This window comes from Argentina silus (genome assembly GCF_951799395.1).
Source record: "Argentina silus genome assembly, chromosome: 18".
NCBI lineage: Eukaryota > Metazoa > Chordata > Actinopteri > Argentiniformes > Argentinidae > Argentina > Argentina silus.
This window is the reverse complement of record NC_139672.1, coordinates 17,754,743-17,774,580: the sequence shown is the minus strand read 5'-3', so window position 1 is coordinate 17,774,580 and position 19,838 is coordinate 17,754,743. Positions and strand designations below refer to the sequence as shown.

Here is a 19,838-nt window from a genome sequence, read left to right as displayed (position 1 = left end):
CTCCTCCCCCCTCAACCCTCCTCCTCCCTCCTCAACCCTCCTCAACCCTCTTCAACCCTCCTCAACCCTCCTCCTCCCCCTCAACCCTCCTCAACCCTCCTCCTCCCCCCTCAACCCTCCTCCTCCCTCCTCAACCCTCCTCCTCCCCCCTCAACCCTCCTCCTCCCCCTCAACCCTCCTCAACCCTCCTCCTCCCCCCTCAACCCTCCTCCTCCCTCCTCAACCCTCCTCAACCCTCTTCAACCCTCCTCAACCCTCCTCCTCCCCCTCAACCCCCCTCAACCCTCCTCCTCCCCCTCAACCCTCCTCCTCCCCCTCAACCCTCCTCAACCCTCCTCCTCCCCCTCAACCCTCCTCCTCCCCCCTCAACCCTCCTCCTCCCTCCTCAACCCTCCTCAACCCTCCTCCTCCCCCTCAACCCCCCTCAACCCTCCTCCTCCCTCCTCAACCCTCCTCCTCCTCCCCCTCAACCCTCCTCAACCCTCCTCCTCCCCCTCCTCCCTCCTCCCTGTCTGCGGATAACTTTGTCACCTGCTTTGAAAAGAAGGTTGATGACATTAGCAGCTCCTTCTCTCTACCTCTCACCAACACTGCTACCTTTCCTCCCAAACCCACTGCGCTACACCCGGTCTCTGGTTTATCAGATTTTTCCCCCCTCTCCCCTGATGATGTTCTCTCTTTCCCCCCTTCTGACTCACAGGTGGCAACACGTGTCTCGGGTTGTCTTGCAGACATTTCTGCTTGGATGTCAGCCCACCACCTCAAGCTCAACCTTGACAAGACTGAGCTGCTCTTCCTCCCAGGGAAAGCCTGCCCTCTCCAAGACTTCTCCATCACAGTAGAGAACGCTATTGAGCTTCCCACTACTATCAGGAATGCAGAGTCACTACCGATCTTCGCCGTAGATTGAAGACCCATCTCTTCAGGCTACATCTTAACAGTCCCTCCTAAAGACCTCTTCACCCCCACTACCCCCCTGTACTAACCCTAACCCTAAAGACCTCTTCACCTCCACTACCCCCCCTGTACTAACCCTAACCCTAACCCTAGAGACCTCTTCACCTCCACTACCCCCTGTACAAGTTCTCTCCTCTTAATACATTTAAAAAAAATAAAAAATAAAAATAGCCCACTGGCATTACGACTGCCTATGGCCCCTGGTCTGAGCATTGATTACTTTGTCTTATGATGACTGTTGGATAGATGATTCACTTACTGAAACAAATGTATTTGTTGTAAGTCGCTTTGGATAAAGGCGTCTGCTAAATGCCATAAATGTAAATGACTCAGCAGCCACACTTTTTACTTTCTATTATTCTTTCAGGTTCGTGAAATGTCAACAAACACCTCTACAGTTAAATGTACTTTAAATGGTTGGTTGATGTTGTATTATTGTTTTTAATGTATTTTAAATGATTGGTTGAGGTTGTATTATTGTGTTAAATGTATTTTAAATGATTGGTTAAGGTTGTATTATTGTGTTAAATGTATTTTAAATAATTGTCTAAGGTTGTATTATTGTGTTAAATGTATTTTAAATGATTTGTTGAGGTTGTATTATTGTGTTAAATGTATTTTAAATGATTTGTTGAGGTTGTATTATTGTGTTAAATGTATTTTAAATGATTTGTTGAGGTTGTATTGTTGTGTTAAATGTATTTTAAATGATTTGTTGAGGTTGTATTATTGTGTTAAATGTATTTTTAAATGATTTGTTGAGGTTGTATTATTGTGTTAAATGTATTTTTAAATGATTTGTTGAGGTTGTATTATTGTGTTAAATGTATTTTTAAATGATTTGTTGAGGTTGGCATGTAGAGTTCGCCAGCTAAGCTAGCTCTGCTAACCGTTAGCATGCTAACTAGCGAGTGAAAAACGAGTGGGTTTTATACCAATATGTTCATGATGAGTCACATTTGGAGTCAAAGGTAAATGTAGCTTGACTCCATGGCTCCGTATGTATACCTATTTATGATTATTTGTTGTTTATTCATATGTAAAGTTTTGGTTGTCATGACGGTTGTGAGTTAGAGATTAACTTTGTAGCCTACATTGGGGAATTAATGTAAGATAAATTAGAATGAGACATGTAGTAATAACAGAGAGTGTTTGATGATTGTCAGACCTCTTCACTCCCCATCAGCCCTCTGTACAGTTCCTCTACTGTTAATAAGACATTCAAATAAAAAATAAAAAGTAAGCTTCTTCTAGTGTTGTGACTGCCAGCGGCCCTAAGCCTAACCCTGGTCCTAGCATAGATTTGTTCTTATGATGATTGATGGATAGATGATTCACTTACTTTACTTTGTGGATAAAAGCGTGTGCTAAATGTCAAAAATGTCAAAATCTATATTGTTATAGCTCAGTTGGCAGTGTAGCCATAGTAACAGCAGTGTCGCCATGGTCCTGTTCTAGTGTATTTCTGCTTCTGACTCAGATCCGTTCAACCACAGGACACGTGTGAACGGTAAAACTGACCAAAGAAAGAGAGTCTGTTCCCATCGTGTCTCCACAGTTTATTTGATACAAAGTCTCACACCGGTCAGCAGCCCACGACCCAAGAACAAGGCACTAGACTGTGTTACATCTGGATTGCATCTGTGTACCATGAAATGGCCTCCCCTCCCTCCCCCCTTCCTCCCTCCCCTCCTCCATTCTCCTAGAGCATGATTGCACCTGTAGCTGTACGTTGAACACACAGCTATCTTCCCTTTATCAATAACACTGACCCGTCTGCATGGTTCCCCCCCCCCAGTCCCCCCCCCCCCTGTCAGCGTGTGATTGGCTCCCTGGCCGAGGGGGGCTCTGGGACAGACAGGAAACACACAGGAGCTTCCTGACACAGACAGGAAGTCCTCCCCATCCATCCACTGTTGGCTCCAACACAACATCTAGGTATACATGAACACTACCGACACCCCCTTCCCTTAAACAAGCCCCTCCTCTTCCCCACGGACACACCCCTTTCCCGCAAACAGGCCCCTCCTCCTCACTATTGACACACCCCCTTCCCTTATACAAACCCCTCCCCCTCGGCTACATAATCAACTACAATAGGAGAAGAGAGGAATAATTCTTTAATTTTAAGGCATCTTTGGTGAGTTGCTTGGTGTCCGTGGCGTCTTCTCAGACGGACGTCCCTTCCTTTGGTGCTTCAGACTCCTCCTGCTGAGACGACATCACAGGTCACCTGACACACACCATCACAGGTCACCTGACACACACCATCGTATAACATGCTATAGCATGGGTGTGTTATTCCACCCTCAGAAGCTGTCTGCTCTCTGTGTGTGTGTTACAGCGTGTGTGTGTGTGTGTGTGTGTGAAACGGGCAGGTAAGAACCTTGAGTTCAACAGAGGAGCTCTCTGCCTCAGTCTTCATCTGGTCCATCTGAGTCTGCAGGTCACTTTTCTGGGCCTGGAGGGGGCGGGGGAGGGGGAGGGGGAGGGGGCGGGGACGGGGTCAGTGTCTCTACACACCATATGATCAGATTCATTAATTAACTAACTAATTGATTGGAGGTGTGACTCACCTGTTCAAAGTCCTCAGACAGCTGCTGCCTCAGATCTTCCTCAGTCTGAAGCTCGTCTGTAGTCTGCTCCAGCTGGGTCTGCATCTACACACACACACACACACACACACACACACACACACACACACACACGTCAGACCTCTCTCTTCTCCCAGACTCTGGACCCCCACCATCATGCATGGAGCAAGACCGGCCCACTCCAGTGAGGGCAGAGCTTTGACCAATCAGAGGTTAGTTAGAACACATCAAGGTGCCTCTGGACCAATCAGGATTCAGCTGGAAAAGAGGTCCCTGAACACGTTGCATCACAGAGACACACAGAACCGAAACACAGACACAGACACAGACACAGACAGACAGACAGACAGCCAGATTAATGTCAGTGAGCAACCAGGGTTAAATGGAGCCATTCCAGTGGTTGGTTAGAGCCTCTGAACTACCAGACCTGATCTGACCAGGGATCAGCTGTTACCTGATCTGACCATCCTGCCTGGTGTCTCACTGTTTCTACCTCAGATTCTGTCACCCTGACTGTCTGAATGAAGACCTGGGACCAGGTCTCCTCCTCAGGTTCCACCCAGCTGAGTTAAACAGGTTTAAAAGGTCAGGTCTGATAGTTCCCAGTGAGGCGCTGCAGTGTCCCCTCCCTCCCTCCCTCCCTCCCTCCCTCCTCGGTCCAGGCTGCCACCCTGACCTGTGTGGGCGGGGCCTCCTGGTTCTGCACGTGCTCCGTGGCCTCGCTCAGCTGCTCTCTCACCTGAAACAGGAAGCTACTACTCAACACAAGGCTGAATCTATCACTGTGGGAGAGGCAGCGTTCTATTGGTGAGTGGAACATTCTAGAACACCTACCAGAGAGAGTTCCCTCGCCTGCTTCTGTGCTTCTGATTGGCTTGTCTCCAGCTGGCTCTGTGTGGCTGATAACAAGGCCTTCAGCTGTAGGGAAACAAGATGGCCACACAGCCAGTCAACAGACAGCAGGGTGGAGTACAGGATTAACACAATATATCTTGTTGGGTAATGTTGACTGTTACTAGACCTACGTCGTCCTACTGGACTATTAGACTATTAAGACTATTACTTTTACATATTTTCTTTCTAGTTGTGTAATAGTCAGACTGTGTTACTGGACTCACCTGTGCCATCTCCTCTGCATACGTCTGGCTGAAGCTGGCTGACTCCAGCTGTTTCTCTAGCTGAGCTTCTAGAAGCATCACCTGTTCCTTCAGCTACAGAAGGGAAAGAGGGGGAGGGAGAGGGGGAGAGAGGGGGGAGGAAAGAGGAGAGGAAGGAGGGGGAGAGAAAGGGAGGAAGAAGAGAGAAAGACTTTACATGACGACAGGACCAGCACCATAACCTCAACTCAAGTTAACCCCTCTGGATGATCATGTATCTCTAAACAGGCTGGCTAGTCGAGCCCAGAGCTCCTACCTGGTCTGTGCTGTCGCCCTCCGCTGTGGCCTTCTCTGCAGCCTGCTCCAGCACCTTCACCTGGTCCAGGGCCTGGGGGGACGGCAGCGTCAGGGGGGGATGTGTGTGTGTGCGTGTGTGTGTGTGTGTGTGTGTGTGTGCATGAAACTCACGGCTTGACGCTGCTCCTCGGCTTCAGCCATCTTGGCCTTCCAGACGTGCTCCTCATCCTCCACGCTCTTCTGCAGGTCCTTCAGCATTCCCTCCTACACACCACAGACACACACACACACACACACACACCACATCACACACACAGGCAGGTGGAACTACAGACACACACAGGTGGAACTACAGCAGGTGGGTAGTCACGATGTGGTTTGGGTGTGTTAAGAGTGTGAGTGTGTGTGTGTGTGTTCCTACCGTCTCGCCCAGGATGGTCCTGTACTGGTCACACTCCGCCTGCAGAACCTTCTGGCCCTCCTCGGTCTCCTGCAGCTTCAACACAAGGTCCTGACAGACAGGCAGAGAGAGACAGAACAGTCAGACAGGTAGAGAGACAGACAGCTCAGAGTCAATGAGTGAGGGTGAGAGACAGACCGTGTGTGTGTGTGTGTGTGTGTGTGTGTGTGTGTGTGTCCTCCTCACCTCAGTGTGTGTGGCGTGTAAGGCCTCCTGCTGGACCTCTGGGCTCTCTGGTGTTGTAGCTTCCTGGGCCTTCAGCATGAAAACCTCCAGCCAGTTGTTCTAAACAACAACAACAACAACAACAACAAGACTTCAGCCATAGAGTTAGGAAGAGAGCACACTACTCCATCCGTGTGTGTGTGTGTGTGTGTGTGTGTTGTTCTGAACACTACAACAACGGGCCCTGTCTCTCCACCCCCTATTCCACCCTCCCTATTCACCCACACAGCCAACCAATGGGAAGGCCAGGAGGGTGGTCCCATTCAGCCTATCATAGCACAGGGGGAAGCTGATTGGCCAGCTCACTCACCTGTTCTGTTTCTATGGCGATGTTCGGGAAGAGGATCTGAAGAGCTTTCTGGGCTTCGGTCTGGAACGCGCTCAGAGCTCCCTCAGCTACACTCTACACACACACACACACACACACACACACACACACACACACGCAACCACAGACACACGCAACCACAGACACACGCAACCACAGACACACGCGCAACCACACGCAACCACAGACACGCGCAACCACACACAACCAGACACACGCGCAACCACCCCACACACACACGCAACCCCACACACGCAACCCCACACACACACACACACACACGCACGCAACCCCACACACACACGCGACCCCACACACACACGCGACCCCACACACGCGCACACACACGCAACCCCACACACACACGCAACCCCACACACACACAAAGAAAGAAAGAGGAAGTCCAAATATTATTAAAACAAGTCTGGCATCTAGCCTGATGCTGATTGGTGGTTAGACGTCCTGCTGCTGACCTGAGAGCCCAGGGCTGTGGCCAGTCTCTCCTCATTCATCTTCTCCGCTGCAGACAAGGACTCCATCGCTGCCCAATTCTTCTCACGGAGGTCCTGCAGGGAGGAGGGGGGGCGGAGGGAGGGAGGGAGAGAGAGAGGGGGGGAGGGAAGGAGGGAGAGAGAGAGGGGGGGAGGGAGGAAGGGAGAAAAACATTGGTCAGACTATAGCCCAAGCCCACACAACCACAGAACATTCCTCCTTAAAGCAATGCCACTTAGCAGAACCCAATAGAACCCTGTCGAATCGTCAAGAAGCCAGTAAAACCCTGTAGAACCATCTAGAACCCAGTAGATCACTGTAGAACCCCAGTAGACCCCCAGTTGTGACACAGTAGAACCCCAGCAGAACCCAATAGAGACACAGTGTAACCCAGTAGAACCTCAGTAGAACCTCAATAGAACCCAGTAGAACCTCAGGAGAGACAGTAGAACCTCATTAGAACCCTGTAACTCACGTTGCTCTTGTTCTTGACTTGTTCCATCTCCTCCCTCAGCTGCTGGAGTTCCTCCTCCAGGGAGATCATCTGGGAGTCCTTCTCTAGACTGACAACCACAGGCTCATTAACACACACACACACACACACACACACACGACACACCACACTACACACGACACTACACACGCACAGGGCGTGGACTCTTACCTTTCAAAGGGCTGTTCAGCCTCCGTCTCGCTCCCGGACTCCTAGGATTGGAGGACGCAGTAGTCAAGACAACAACAACAAGCGTTTCTAATCTGGGATGAAAGTACACACCACACACACACACACACCACACACACACACACACACACACACACCACACACACACACACACACACACCACACACACACACACACACACCACACCCACAGGAGAGGTCAGACTCACAGCGCTGGTGCCCTTGCCCTGCAGCTCTTCTCTGAGGAGCCTCAGCTCTTCCTCCAGAGAAGCCACCTGAGTATCTCTCTCCTCCACGACGGCCTGCAGCCGCTCCACCTCCAAGAGGCTCTCAGCCTGACACACACACACACACACACACACACGCAGTTATGACCAGATCAGGAAAAAATCAGGTCACATGGTCAGGGAAACATAGGCTCTAACCACGAGGAACCTAAGTAGACAGGTTTCTAAAATGTTTAGAAAGCTTACATCATCAGAGCTCTTCTCCTCCTCCTCGTCCTTCTTCTCGTCCTCCTCCTTCTTCTCCTCCTCCTCCTCCTTCTTCTCCTCTCTCATCACCCGCAGCTGCTCCTCCAGAGCCCTGACCTCTTCCTCCTTCTCCACCAGGCTGGTGGACACGGGACACATTTCAATTATACAACCTATGAATTATATAGCTTAACTTGATATACTGAATGATAAATCCGCACCTGGCAATTTTAACATTGTTTTTATCAATATGAACAATATGATGGCAGATATCTATGTATTTAGACAGATTCAGAACAGGACAGGCGCAGTGAGACAGAGTGGCAACATAGAGTTATACCACTAGAGGGCACACTTCCCTAACTGTGATTATATGGGGAACACCATGTGGCCAACTTCCTTCATCTTCTGTGTTCCTATTGAATGGAAGAGATGGCATGTCCCTTCTCTAGGGAAATAACTCTAATTCAGGATGCTTAGAGAACAACTAAAGGACCAGAGACACCGTGAAATAAGAACCAGAACCAAAAACTCCTCCCACCGTGAAATAACAACCAATAGGACCGTACCTGTTCTGAAGGAGCTGGATCTCTGCTGTGTTGTCGACCTGCAAAAACAAATAATACAAATAATAGTGATTTAGAGTTAGGTTATTATTAATCAATAATAGTGATTTAGGAGACACTATGGACTAAGAGATGGCAGCCATGATGAGGATGAAGATGGAGGAAGAGGAGTGTTTATCCAGAACTCACAACGCTTTCTTTCTGCACAAGCTGTTCCTCAACAGCTGATTGGTCGACCTCTTCCATCACTCTGAGGGACCAGGAAAACAAAAGTAAATAACAGAGAAAAGTAAACAACAACCACAGAGGTGTGAGCTTCCATCGGGCGGGCGCACCCGCTCTGGGTTAGGGTTAGGGTTAGCACCCGCTCTGGGTTAGGGTTAGCACCCGCTCTGGGTTAGGGTTAGCACCCGCTCTGGGTTAGGGTTAGGGTTAGCACCCGCTCTGGGTTAGGGTTAGGGTTAGCACCCGCTCTGTGTTAGGGTTAGGGTTAGGGTTAGCACCCGCTCTGGGTTAGGGTTAGGGTTAGCACCCGCTCTGGGTTAGGGTTAGGGTTAGCACCCGCTCTGGGTTAGGGTTAGGGTTAGCACCCGCTCTGGGTTAGGGTTAGGGTTAGCACCCGCTCTGGGTTAGGGTTAGGGTTAGCACCCGCTCTGTGTTAGGGTTAGCACCCGCTCTGGGTTAGGGTTAGGGTTAGCACCCGCTCTGTGTTAGGGTTAGCACCCGCTCTGGGTTAGGGTTAGGGTTAGCACCCGCTCTGGGTTAGGGTTAGGGTTAGCACCCGCTCTGGGTTAGGGTTAGGGTTAGCACCCGCTCTGGGTTAGGGTTAGGGTTAGCACCCGCTCTGGGTTAGGGTTAGCACCCGCTCTGGGTTAGGGTTAGGGTTAGCACCCGCTCTGGGTTAGGGTTAGGGTTAGCACCCGCTCTGGGTTAGGGTTAGGGTTAGCACCCGCTCTGGGTTAGGGTTAGCACCCGCTCTGGGTTAGGGTTAGGGTTAGCACCCGCTCTGGGTTAGGGTTAGGGTTAGCACCCGCTCTGGGTTAGGGTTAGGGTTAGCACCCGCTCTGGGTTAGGGTTAGGGTTAGCACCCGCTCTGGGTTAGGGTTAGGGTTAGCACCCGCTCTGGGTTAGGGTTAGGGTTAGCACCCGCTCTGTGTTAGGGTTAGGGTTAGCACCCGCTCTGGGTTAGGGTTAGCACCCGCTCTGGGTTAGGGTTAGGGTTAGCACCCGCTCTGGGTTAGGGTTAGGGTTAGCACCCGCTCTGGGTTAGGGTTAGGGTTAGCACCCGCTCTGGGTTAGGGTTAGGGTTAGCACCCGCTCTGTGTTAGGGTTAGGGTTAGCACCCGCTCTGTGTTAGGGTTAGGGTTAGCACCCGCTCTGGGTTAGGGTTAGGGTTAGCACCCGCTCTGTGTTAGGGTTAGGGTTAGCACCCGCTCTGTGTTAGGGTTAGGGTTAGCACCCGCTCTGGGTTAGGGTTAGGGTTAGCACCCGCTCTGGGTTAGGGTTAGGGTTAGCACCCGCTCTGGGTTAGGGCTAGGGTTAGGGATGTGTGAGCTTCCATCGGGCGGACGCACCCGTTCTGCTGGGGCGCTACGGTGGCCTGGGAGGATCGGACCAGCTCCACTTCCTCCTTCAGCTGTCTAAGCTCCTCCTCCAGACTGGTCACCTGACCCTCCTTCACCTTCAGACTGACACACACAGACAAATAGTGTTTTATACACTCACCGAGCACTTTATTACAACACTATACTAATACTGGGTAATACTCCCTTTATTACAACACTATACTAATACTGGGCAGGGCCTCCCTTTGCTGTTTGGAACAATGTTTGAAACATTCCTTTGAAATTCTGGTCCATGATGACATGATTGCATCACGCAATTCCAGCAGATTTTTCAGGTACACTTTCAAGCTGTGAATCTCGTTCTACCACATCCCAAAGGTGTTCTATTGGACTCAGATCCGGTGACTGGGAAGAACTGAAGAACACTGAACTCATTGTCATGTTCATGAAACCAGTTTGAGACGACTTTTGCTTTGTGACATGGAGCATTATCATGCTGGAAGGAGCCATTAGAAGATGGGTCAATTGTGGCCATGAAGGGATGCACATGGTCAGCAACAATACTCAAACAGGCTGTGGCATTCAAGAGATGATTGATTGGTATTAACAGAAGGTGTCCAGGTGTTCCACCACCTCCACCATGAGAAGGTGTACAGGTGTTCCTCCACCATGAGAAGGTGTACAGGTGTTCCTCCACCATGAGAAGGTGTACAGGTGTTCCACCACCTCCACCATGAGAGGGTGTACAGGTGTTCCTCCACCATGAGAAGGTGTACAGGTGTTCCTCCACCATGAGAAGGTGTACAGGTGTTCCTCCACCATGAGAAGGTGTACAGGTGTTCCTCCACCATGAGAAGGTGTACAAGTGTTCCTAATAAAGTGTGAGTGAGTGTATTTCTGTAATATTAATATGACAACAACTTTAGAACTTTCAGAGTAAGTTGAACATGTGAGACCACACACACACGCAGTACCTGTTCTTCAGCTCCTCCACCTCAGCAGACATGTCCACCACCTGGATGGAAACATCCGGAAGGAGAGAGGAGAGAACACCTGAGCTGTGATGTCATACAACAGGTCTAAGAGCTGCCAGGCCAATGTGGTGTAAAAGGTGATGACTAGAGAGAGAGGTCAGGGGTCAGAGGTTAGGGGTCAGGGTGAGTTTACCTGAGGCTTTGAGGTTATGGGGCTTTCTGGAACAGCCTCTTCCACCTCCACCTCCTCCACAGGCACGTCCTCCACAGGGCTCTCCTCCAGTGGCACCTCTTCCACTGGTACCTCCTGCTCCACCTCCGCCACAGGGCCCTCCACCTCCACTGGCACCTCCTCCGCTGGAACCTCCTGCTGAGCAGGAGCCTCCTCCTCGGCCACCTGGCTCTTCAGGGCCTCCACCTCAGCACAGCGCTCCTGCAGCTCCGCCTCCATGGTCGCCATACGCCCCCGCAGCTCTGTAGAGAGTCATCTTCATCATCACCATCATCATCCTCCTCCTTCACCACACTACTGGCCAGTGATGGTGGCAGCATCCTGCTCTGTGTGTGTGTGTGTGTGTGTGTGTGTGTGTGTGTGTGTGTGTGTGTGTGTGTGTGTGTGTGCGCTGACCAGTGACGGTGGCAGCATCCTGCTGAGCCTGTCTGAGCTCCTGGTTGAGGTCCTCCAGGCGCTGCTGTAGAGTACGCTGGCTCTCTGCCTGGCTGGCCTGAGACAAACATGTTATAACAACAACAACATGTTATAACAACAACATGTTATAACCTCTCCGCCTGGCTGGCCTGAGACAACAACATGTACAACCTAGAACTTGTGGGGTACCGCAGGGGGTCTCTCTAACCCTAACCCAGGGGTCTCTCCAACCCTAACCCTAACCCAGGGGTCTCTAACCCTAACCCAGGGGTCTCTCCAACCCTAACCCTAACCCAGGGGTCTCTCTAACCCTAACCCAGGGGTCTCCAACCCTAACCCAGGGGTCTTTCTAACCCTAACCCAGGGGTCTCTCTAACCCTAACCCAGGGGTCTCTCTAACCCTAACCCAGGGGTCTCTCCAACCCTAACCCAGGGGTCTCTAACCCTAACCCAGGGGTCTCCAACCCTAACCCTAACCCAGGGGTCTCTCCAACCCTAACCCTAACCCAGGGGTCTCTCTAACCCTAACCCAGGGGTCTCTCTAACCCTAACCCAGGGGTCTCTCCAACCCTAACCCAGGGGTCTCTAACCCTAACCCAGGGGTCTCTAACCCTAACCCTAACCCAGGGGTCTCTAACCCTAACCCTAACCCAGGGGTCTCTCTAACCATAACCCAGGGGTCTCTAACCCTAACCCTAACCCAGGGGTCTCTCTAACCCTAACCCAGGGGTCTCTCCAACCCTAACCCAGGGGTCTCTCCAACCCTAACCCAGGGGTCTCTAACCCTAACCCTAACCCAGGGGTCTTTCTAACCCTAACCCAGGGGTCTCTCTAACCCTAACCCAGGGGTCTCTCCAACCCTAACCCAGGGGTCTCTAACCCTAACCCAGGGGTCTCCAACCCTAACCCTAACCCAGGGGTCTCTCCAACCCTAACCCTAACCCAGGGGTCTCTCTAACCCTAACCCAGGGGTCTCTCTAACCCTAACCCAGGGGTCTCTAACCCTAACCCAGGGGTCTCTAACCCTAACCCTAACCCAGGGGTCTCTAACCCTAACCCTAACCCAGGGGTCTCTCTAACCATAACCCAGGGGTCTCTAACCCTAACCCTAACCCAGGGGTCTCTCTAACCCTAACCCAGGGGTCTCTCCAACCCTAACCCAGGGGTCTCTCTAACCATAACCCAGGGGTCTCTAACCCTAACCCTAACCCAGGGGTCTCTCTAACCCTAACCCAGGGGTCTCTCCAACCCTAACCCAGGGGTCTCTCCAACCCTAACCCAGGGGTCTCTAACCCTAACCCTAACCCAGGGGTCTCTCTAACCCTAACCCAGGGGTCTCTCCAACCCTAACCCAGGGGTCTCTAACCCTAACCCAGGGGTCTCTAACCCTAACCCAGGGGTCTCTAACCCTAACCCAGGGGTCTCTAACCCTAACCCTAACCCAGGGGTCTCTCTAACCCTAACCCAGGGGTCTCTCTAACCCTAACCCAGGGGTCTCTCTAACCCTAACCCTAACCCAGGGGTCTCTCCAACCCTAACCCTAACCCAGGGGTCTCTCTAACCCTAACCCAGGGGTCTCTCTAACCCTAACCCAGGGGTCTCTCTAACCCTAACCCAGGGGTCTCTAACCCTAACCCAGGGGTCTCTCTAACCCTAACCCAGGGGTCTCTCCAACCCTAACCCAGGGGTCTCTAACCCTAACCCAGGGGTCTCTAACCCTAACCCAGGGGTCTCTCTAACCCTAACCCAGGGGTCTCTCCAACCCTAACCCAGGGGTCTCTCTAACCCTAACCCAGGGGTCTCTCTAACCCTAACCCAGGGGTCTCTCTAACCCTAACCCAGGGGTCTCTCTAACCCTAACCCTAACCCAGGGGTCTCTCCAACCCTAACCCTAACCCAGGGGTCTCTCTAACCCTAACCCAGGGGTCTCTCTAACCCTAACCCAGGGGTCTCTAACCCTAACCCAGGGGTCTCTCTAACCCTAACCCAGGGGTCTCTCCAACCCTAACCCAGGGGTCTCTAACCCTAACCCAGGGGTCTCTAACCCTAACCCTAACCCAGGGGTCTCTCCAACCCTAACCCAGGGGTCTCTCTAACCCTAACCCAGGGGTCTCTCTAACCCTAACCCAGGGGTCTCTCTAACCCTAACCCAGGGGTCTCTCTAACCCTAACCCAGGGGTCTCTCTAACCCTAACCCTAACCCAGGGGTCTCTCTAACCCTAACCCAGGGGTCTCTCTAACCCTAACCCTAACCCAGGGGTCTCTCTAACCCTAACCCTAACCCAGGGGTCTCTCGTTGGCCCATTACTTGTTTGATGAATATGAATGATAATGATGAAGATGATCTGCATCTTGTCTCCAATACTGGGTTCTTTATTCTATTTGCTGATGACACCAATATCTTCTTATCAGATAAAAATGGTCACAATTGAATCACCAAAATTAACTCTGAATTATGTCAAGTTGATTGCTGGTTTAAAGCCAACCAACTCAATACTAAAAAGAGCTCTTACATGATTTTTGCTCCAAAAAGCAAACAGTGTACATTTTGATTAGAACATTTGTTGGATAATATAACTAGAAAAATCACATCTGATGTCCAACCACATTGCTAGGAATATTGGTGTAATCAGAGAATACAGGATTTTCTACCTCCCTACCTTTTCTGACACACACACACACACACACACACACACACACACACACACACACACACACACACACACACACACACACACACACACACACACACACACACACACACACACACACACACCCTCACTAGCTCTCACACACACACACACACACACTCACACACACACCCTCCCTAGCTCACACCCTTTGTTTTACAGTCTAAAGATTCTCAGCATCTATGACGTCAACAAATTACACATCTGACCATTTGTTGTAATTTCAAAATGAATCTTTCACCTCTCAGCTTTCACAACACGTTTCAGTTCAACAAATAAGTTCACAGTTACAAGATCCTCCTCTAATCTCCATCTGCCTATTTCACAACATTCACAACCCCTTCCAGAGGTCAGTGTTTCTGGAACAGCCTCCCAGATCAACTGAAACATCGCACTAGTATTTGCCAAAAAAATAATAACTCTTGGAGCAACTTCCTTTTCAACTGATGCATTTCATATTCTTTTCATTGACATTTTTAACTATCTGCACATCTTAGACGAGCCAACAATAGCATAACGTTTGGTTTTATTATTAATATTACATTTTCTATTTTATTTGTTCTTCTTCTTCTCTGACTTAGAGGAGGCGTCCTGAGGAGCTGACCACGTCTCTTCTTCACTGCACAACTTACCCTTTTTCTTTTCATTGAGTCTTTCATTTGAGTGTGTGTGAGAGAGCCTGCATGTGTGTGTGAGTGTGTTCTCACCTGGACCTGGGCATGGTGTTCCTCTGCGGCGGCCATCTTGGCTTCCAGAACCTTCCTCTTGTCGTCGGCCGCCTGCAGGACGTCTGTCCGCTCACTCAGCTCTCTGCTCAGACGCACACAGTCCTGACGCAGACGAGCCCCCTCCGCATTCTGTCTGCAGGGGGGGACGAGGGGGGGGGGGGCGAGAGGAGGGGGGGGACGAGAGGAGGGGGGGGGAACAAGAGGAGGGGGGGGGAACGAGAGGAGGGGGGGGGAACGAGAGGAGGGGGGGGGAACAAGAGGAGGGGGGGGGAACAAGAGGAGGGGGGGGAACGAGAGGAGGGGGGGGGGGCGAGAGGAGGGGGGGGAACGAGAGGAGGGGGGACACGAGAGGAGGGGGGGTTATGCTGTGTAGTGTACCAGCTCTCACAGCCTGGCTGTGTGTGTGTGGTGTGTGGTGTGTGTGGTGTGGTGTGCGTGTGTGTGGTGTGTGTGGTGTGGTGTGCGTGTGTGTGGGGTGTGTGGTGGGGTGGGGTGTGTTGTGTGTGGTGTGGTGTGTGTGGTGTGTGTGTGGTGTGGGTCGTGTGTGTGGTGTGGGGTGTGTGGTGTGTGTGGGGTGTGTGGTGTGGGGTGTGGGGTGTGGGGTGTGTGTGGTGTGGTGTGTGTGGTGTGGTGTGTGTGGTGTGGTGTGTGTGGTGTGGTGTGTGTGTGGTGTGTGTGGTGTGGTGTGTGTGGTGTGATGTGTGTGGTGTGGTGTGTGTGGTGTGTGTGTGTACCTGCTCTCTGCCTGGCTGGTAGCCTGGTTCAGGGCGTCCCGGAGGATGGAGTTCTCCTGCTGCAGACGGGCCAGCTGGGCGCTGGGACCCTTCTCCAGCTGCTCCTGTAGGCTCTGGACCTGGGGGGGTTGATGACATCACATCGTAGACAGGACACATACGTGGCAACTGGTAGGACATTACATACATACATACACACACACACACACACACACACACACACACACACACACACACACACACACACACACACACACACACACACACACACACACACACACACGTCAGTGTGTTTCCAGGTGGTGACCTCTGACCTTCAGGGTGAGCTGCTGTGTCTCGGAGGTGTGGTGGCTGCAGGCCTCCTGCATGCGGGCCTGCAGGGCGCCATTCTCCTGCAGCCGGGCGCTCAGCTCAGAGCTCAGACGCGTCTCCACCGACGCCATCTTGGATTTCTCTGCACTCAGCTCCTGTGAAGTCGCCATGGAAACAGAGGTTAGACAACATGGCTGAACGTTGATCACCTGGGGCGGTTCTTGGCTGTGTGTGTGTGTGTGTGGGGGGGGGGGGGGGGTGTACCTTGGTCACCTCCCGGAGGCGGGTCTTGGCAGCGGCTGCATCGTCCTGGTAACCAGACAGCTGCTTGTCCTTCTCCTCCAGCTGCTTCTTCAGAGCACACAGGGGGTCCCCCTTCTGAGACGCCTGACACACACACACACACACACACAGTTAACGCAAAACACAAACCCCCTTCTGACATACCAGTTGCCAGATGTGTGTGTGTGTTGCTACCAGCTGCCAGGTGTGTGTGTGTGTATGAAGGTAATGTTGTACCAGGTGTGTGTGTGTGTGGGTGTGTGAAGGTAATGTTGTACAGGTGTGTGTGTGTTGCTACCAGCTGCCAGGTGTGTGTTTATGAAGGTAATGTTCTACCAGGTGTGTGTGTGTGTGTTTATGAAGGTAATGTTGTACCAGGTGTGTATGTGTGTGTATGAAGGTAATGTTGTACCAGGTGTGTATGTGTGTGTATGAAGGTAATGTTGTACCAGGTGTGTGTGTGTGTGTGTGTGTGTGTGTGTATGAAGGTAATGTTGGACAGGTGTGTGTGTGTATAAAGGTACTGTCTTACCAGTTGCCAGGTGTGTGTGTATAGCTACCAGCTATGCGAGTTGCCAAGTGTGTGAGAGAGTGTGTGTTTGTGTGGTGTGTGTATGTGGTGTGTGTGGTGTGTGTTGTGGGTGTGTGTGTGTGTGGGGGGGGGGGGGGGGGGCTGCGTGCGTGTGTGTGTGTGTGTGTGTGTGTGTGGTGTGGTATGTGTGTGTGTGTGTGTGTACCAGCTGCCAGGTGTCTTGGGCGTGGCCAGCCTTGTCGTTGAGGACCTGCAGAAGCTTCTGAGTCTCTCCATCGCTGAAGGTCGTCATGGTGATGGTGGACAGCAGGGTCTTATAGGGCAGCAGGAGAGGAGCGTCAGCCGGTTCCACGGCAACAGCTGGGGGAGGGGGGGGGGGGGGGGAGAGGATGAGGGGGGGGAGAGTGGATGAGGAGGGGAGAGAGAATGAGGGGGGGGAGAGGGGAGAGGATAACATGAGGTCAAAGGTCAGTTACACTCAAACCACAGAAGAAGACAGTTGACTAGTGTTTATAACAGTGTTATTACAACCTCCTCTAGTGTTTATAATTCTACCTGGCTCCGCCTTGGCCTTGGACTTCTTCTTCTTGGTTGGAGCCTCGGCAGGGGGGGCGGGGGCGGGGGCAGCAGCAGGGGGAGGGGCCTCGGCGGGGGGAGGGGCCTCAGCGGACACCTCAGCAGGCACGGGGGCCGTTACCGGGGCAACCTCTGCCACCACAGGTGGCACCACGGCCACGACAGGCACTTCCTTCGCAACAATCTCCGGGGCGGGGGCGGGGTCCACCTTGGCCTTCTTCTTCTTCTTCTCCTTGGGGGAGGGGGCGGGAGGCGTCTCCACGACCACAGGGGCGGGGGCGATGACGATGACAGGCTCGGGGGCGATGATGGGTTCAGGTTCCGGTTCCGGTTCTGGTTCGGAGGCGGGGGCTGGCTCCGGTTCCGGTTGGCTGACAGGCTCGGGGGCGGGGTCAGGGAGCTTCCCGTTGGGCCGCTGCTCCTCCTTCCTCTTGGCCTTGCTCTTCCTCTCCTTCTCCGCCTTCTCCTTCCTCTTCCTCTGTGGTGCCGCGGGGGGCGGCCCGGCCCGGCCCAGCTCCCGACGCTGCTTGGCCAGAGCCTCCTCGTAGGACGTCTCCTTCATGGACAGGCTGGACACCAGGGCGATGCCCAGCGCCGACACCAGCATGAAGCCTCCGAACACCATGAAGCCCAGCGTCTGAGGGTCGTAAACGTCCATGTCTGTCTCTGTAGCTCCCTCTACCTGCTGGGGGCGCACACACACACACACACACACACACACACACACACACACACACACACACACACACACACACACACACACACACACACACAGTTAGCATCACATAGTACACACACACAGTTCTAGACACCTATCAAACATCAACCACGTGTCAAAGTGTCAGGTTTGGTCCATGCTTCTGGACATCTGGTTGTATGAATGAAATTCATCCTCGCAAAAATGAAACTATCCTCTTCAAAAACACAGAATCCAGTGGTGAGGTGAAGCAGCCTCCCTCTCCGATCTCTGACAGCCTTCCTCCTCCGGGTTACTGACACAACACCAGCCTTTCATCTGGATCAGAATGATCCAGGATCAGATGGAGCTGGCTGGTTTCCCCTATACTACTCAACATTGGTCAGATAGATCTGATCCTGGATCGCAAAAAGAAGGATCGGGATCATTTTGGTCCAGATGAAGTTTTGGGCCCTGGTCTGTTGTATAACCGATCAGAACCAAGACAGAGAACAAGAAGGGTCTGACCGTCAGGGTCTAATCTGTCTGTGATGACATCACAACCTCCCCCTAATCAAACCAAACTTTATTTATCGTCAACACAGAATCCAGCCGTAGACAGTGGAACGAAAAGCTGGGCAGCTGGACCCTCAACGATGCAGAAGTAAGTCATAATCCACAGAACAGAACCAACGCTAGGATGGACCGGAGGACTTCCAGAACCACAGGTTCAGCCCAGATCAGATCAGACGACAGGATGAGGGTCCTGTCCTGTATGTGGGTGTGTTTAACACCTCTTCAGGTTGGGTTAGAAGGGATCAGCTGAGTCTAGGTGAACATGTTGAAGGGATCAGCTGAGTCTAGGTGAACATGTTGAAGGGATCAGCTGAGTCTAGGTGAACATGTTGAAGGGATCAGCTGAGTCTAGGTGAACATGTTAGACACACTCTCTCTCTCTACAATGATCAAACACTTCATTGATCAGAGAGCAGTATAATCAAATTTCAAACTGATCATTCTGATAGATTTAGCCCATTTTTGCAATTATTTGTATTATTAAAATAACTAAATTGTTTTTACATCAAAAGTAGAACCTGAGAACTGTTTTTTTTTTTTTTTTAAATATATAACAACAACCAATCAACATCTGAAAACTGGATAAATGAATTGATCTGAAATCAGTACATGTTCATCCCAGTTATCAGTTTAATAATCCATCCCCGGGAGATCGAACCTCCCAGACAGACCCAGGCTCAACCAGACCGCAGGTACGACAAGAACACGTGGACAAACGGAGAGTCTTAACGGAAGCAGAGTCACGGTAAAAAGACCAGCATCCCGGTAACCACGGCTTTACAACAAGACTTCACCCTGTACAGTCAGCGATACACGATTAGATTGTCGGGAGTGGGCTCACACACACACACACAGGAGGGAAGGGGGCTCACACACACACACACAGGAGGGAAGGGGGCTCTCACACACACACACAGGAGGGAAGGGGGCTACGTGTCTTTACAGACCATTAACCCCTTGTGCTGCCTCTGTACCCCGGGGTTACGTAACGGCCCACCACGTCAACGACCACTTGAGTCCCTGTTAGTTGGACTACAACTCCTTAAAAACGTCCCTCAAACACACGACCTCTTACAAAACACAACGACAACATATCGTGTTACTTTTATCACATGCGGGTCGGATATTCCCCGTCGTGTTTATGTGATTTAATTATCGGCTAATATTCATTTATAACTTCTAACGTCATTATTCTCATTTCATGACGCGTATCTCATAAACGATGAAGGAATGTTCCCAGTCGAATTCCTGAGACAAATGAACCAATCGTCTTCCTTCTGCTCCGGGGGACGAGTCATCACTGCTGCTCGATTCAATAGCCTGCAGCTCCGACTGATCCCTGATCGATCCCTGACTGATCCCTGATCGATCCCT

General features: G+C 51.7%; 1 protein-coding gene across 5 annotated transcripts; it reads right to left on the bottom strand.

The window, feature by feature from the left end:
• Nucleotides 1–2,661: 2,661 nt before the first annotated feature.
• Nucleotides 2,662–17,892, bottom strand: rrbp1b (ribosome binding protein 1b). 5 transcript variants are annotated; one of them, XM_083690147.1, is made up of 28 exons: nt 17,192–17,892; nt 16,842–16,996; nt 16,087–16,209; nt 15,825–15,977; nt 15,511–15,629; nt 14,756–14,909; nt 11,338–11,434; nt 10,903–11,183; nt 10,710–10,750; nt 9,745–9,858; nt 8,360–8,420; nt 8,174–8,211; nt 7,605–7,743; nt 7,341–7,466; nt 7,115–7,155; nt 6,926–7,013; nt 6,432–6,524; nt 5,941–6,033; nt 5,592–5,690; nt 5,367–5,456; nt 5,117–5,209; nt 4,965–5,036; nt 4,670–4,762; nt 4,386–4,469; nt 4,228–4,290; nt 3,534–3,617; nt 3,344–3,418; nt 2,662–3,190 (listed from the first exon to the last, which is right to left on the bottom strand). In XM_083690147.1, the coding sequence occupies exons 1-28, from the start codon at nt 17,868–17,870 to the stop codon at nt 3,155–3,157; spliced, it is 3,384 nt and encodes a 1,127-aa protein (XP_083546273.1). In that variant the 5' UTR covers nt 17,871–17,892; the 3' UTR covers nt 2,662–3,154. The 5 variants fall into 5 exon arrangements, with proteins under 5 accessions (XP_083546273.1, XP_083546270.1, XP_083546271.1 ...); XM_083690144.1 differs by having other exon boundaries at nt 2,662–3,168; XM_083690145.1 differs by having other exon boundaries at nt 2,662–3,165.
• Nucleotides 17,893–19,838: the final 1,946 nt, after the last annotated feature.

What these genes read in the sequence shown, in the direction of transcription:
- rrbp1b (XM_083690144.1), bottom strand. Translation starts at nt 17,870, where the DNA reads ATGGACGTTTACGACCCTCAGACGCTGGGCTTCATGGTGTTCGGAGGC. An exon ending in CCATAACCTCAAAGCCTCAG is followed by an intron (nt 10,751 to 10,902) that starts GTAAACTCACCC and finishes GTTTCCATCCAG; the next exon opens with GTGGTGGACATGTCTGCTGA. An exon ending in GCTGAACAGCCCTTTGAAAG is followed by an intron (nt 7,014 to 7,114) that starts GTAAGAGTCCAC and finishes TGTGGTTGTCAG; the next exon opens with TCTAGAGAAGGACTCCCAGA.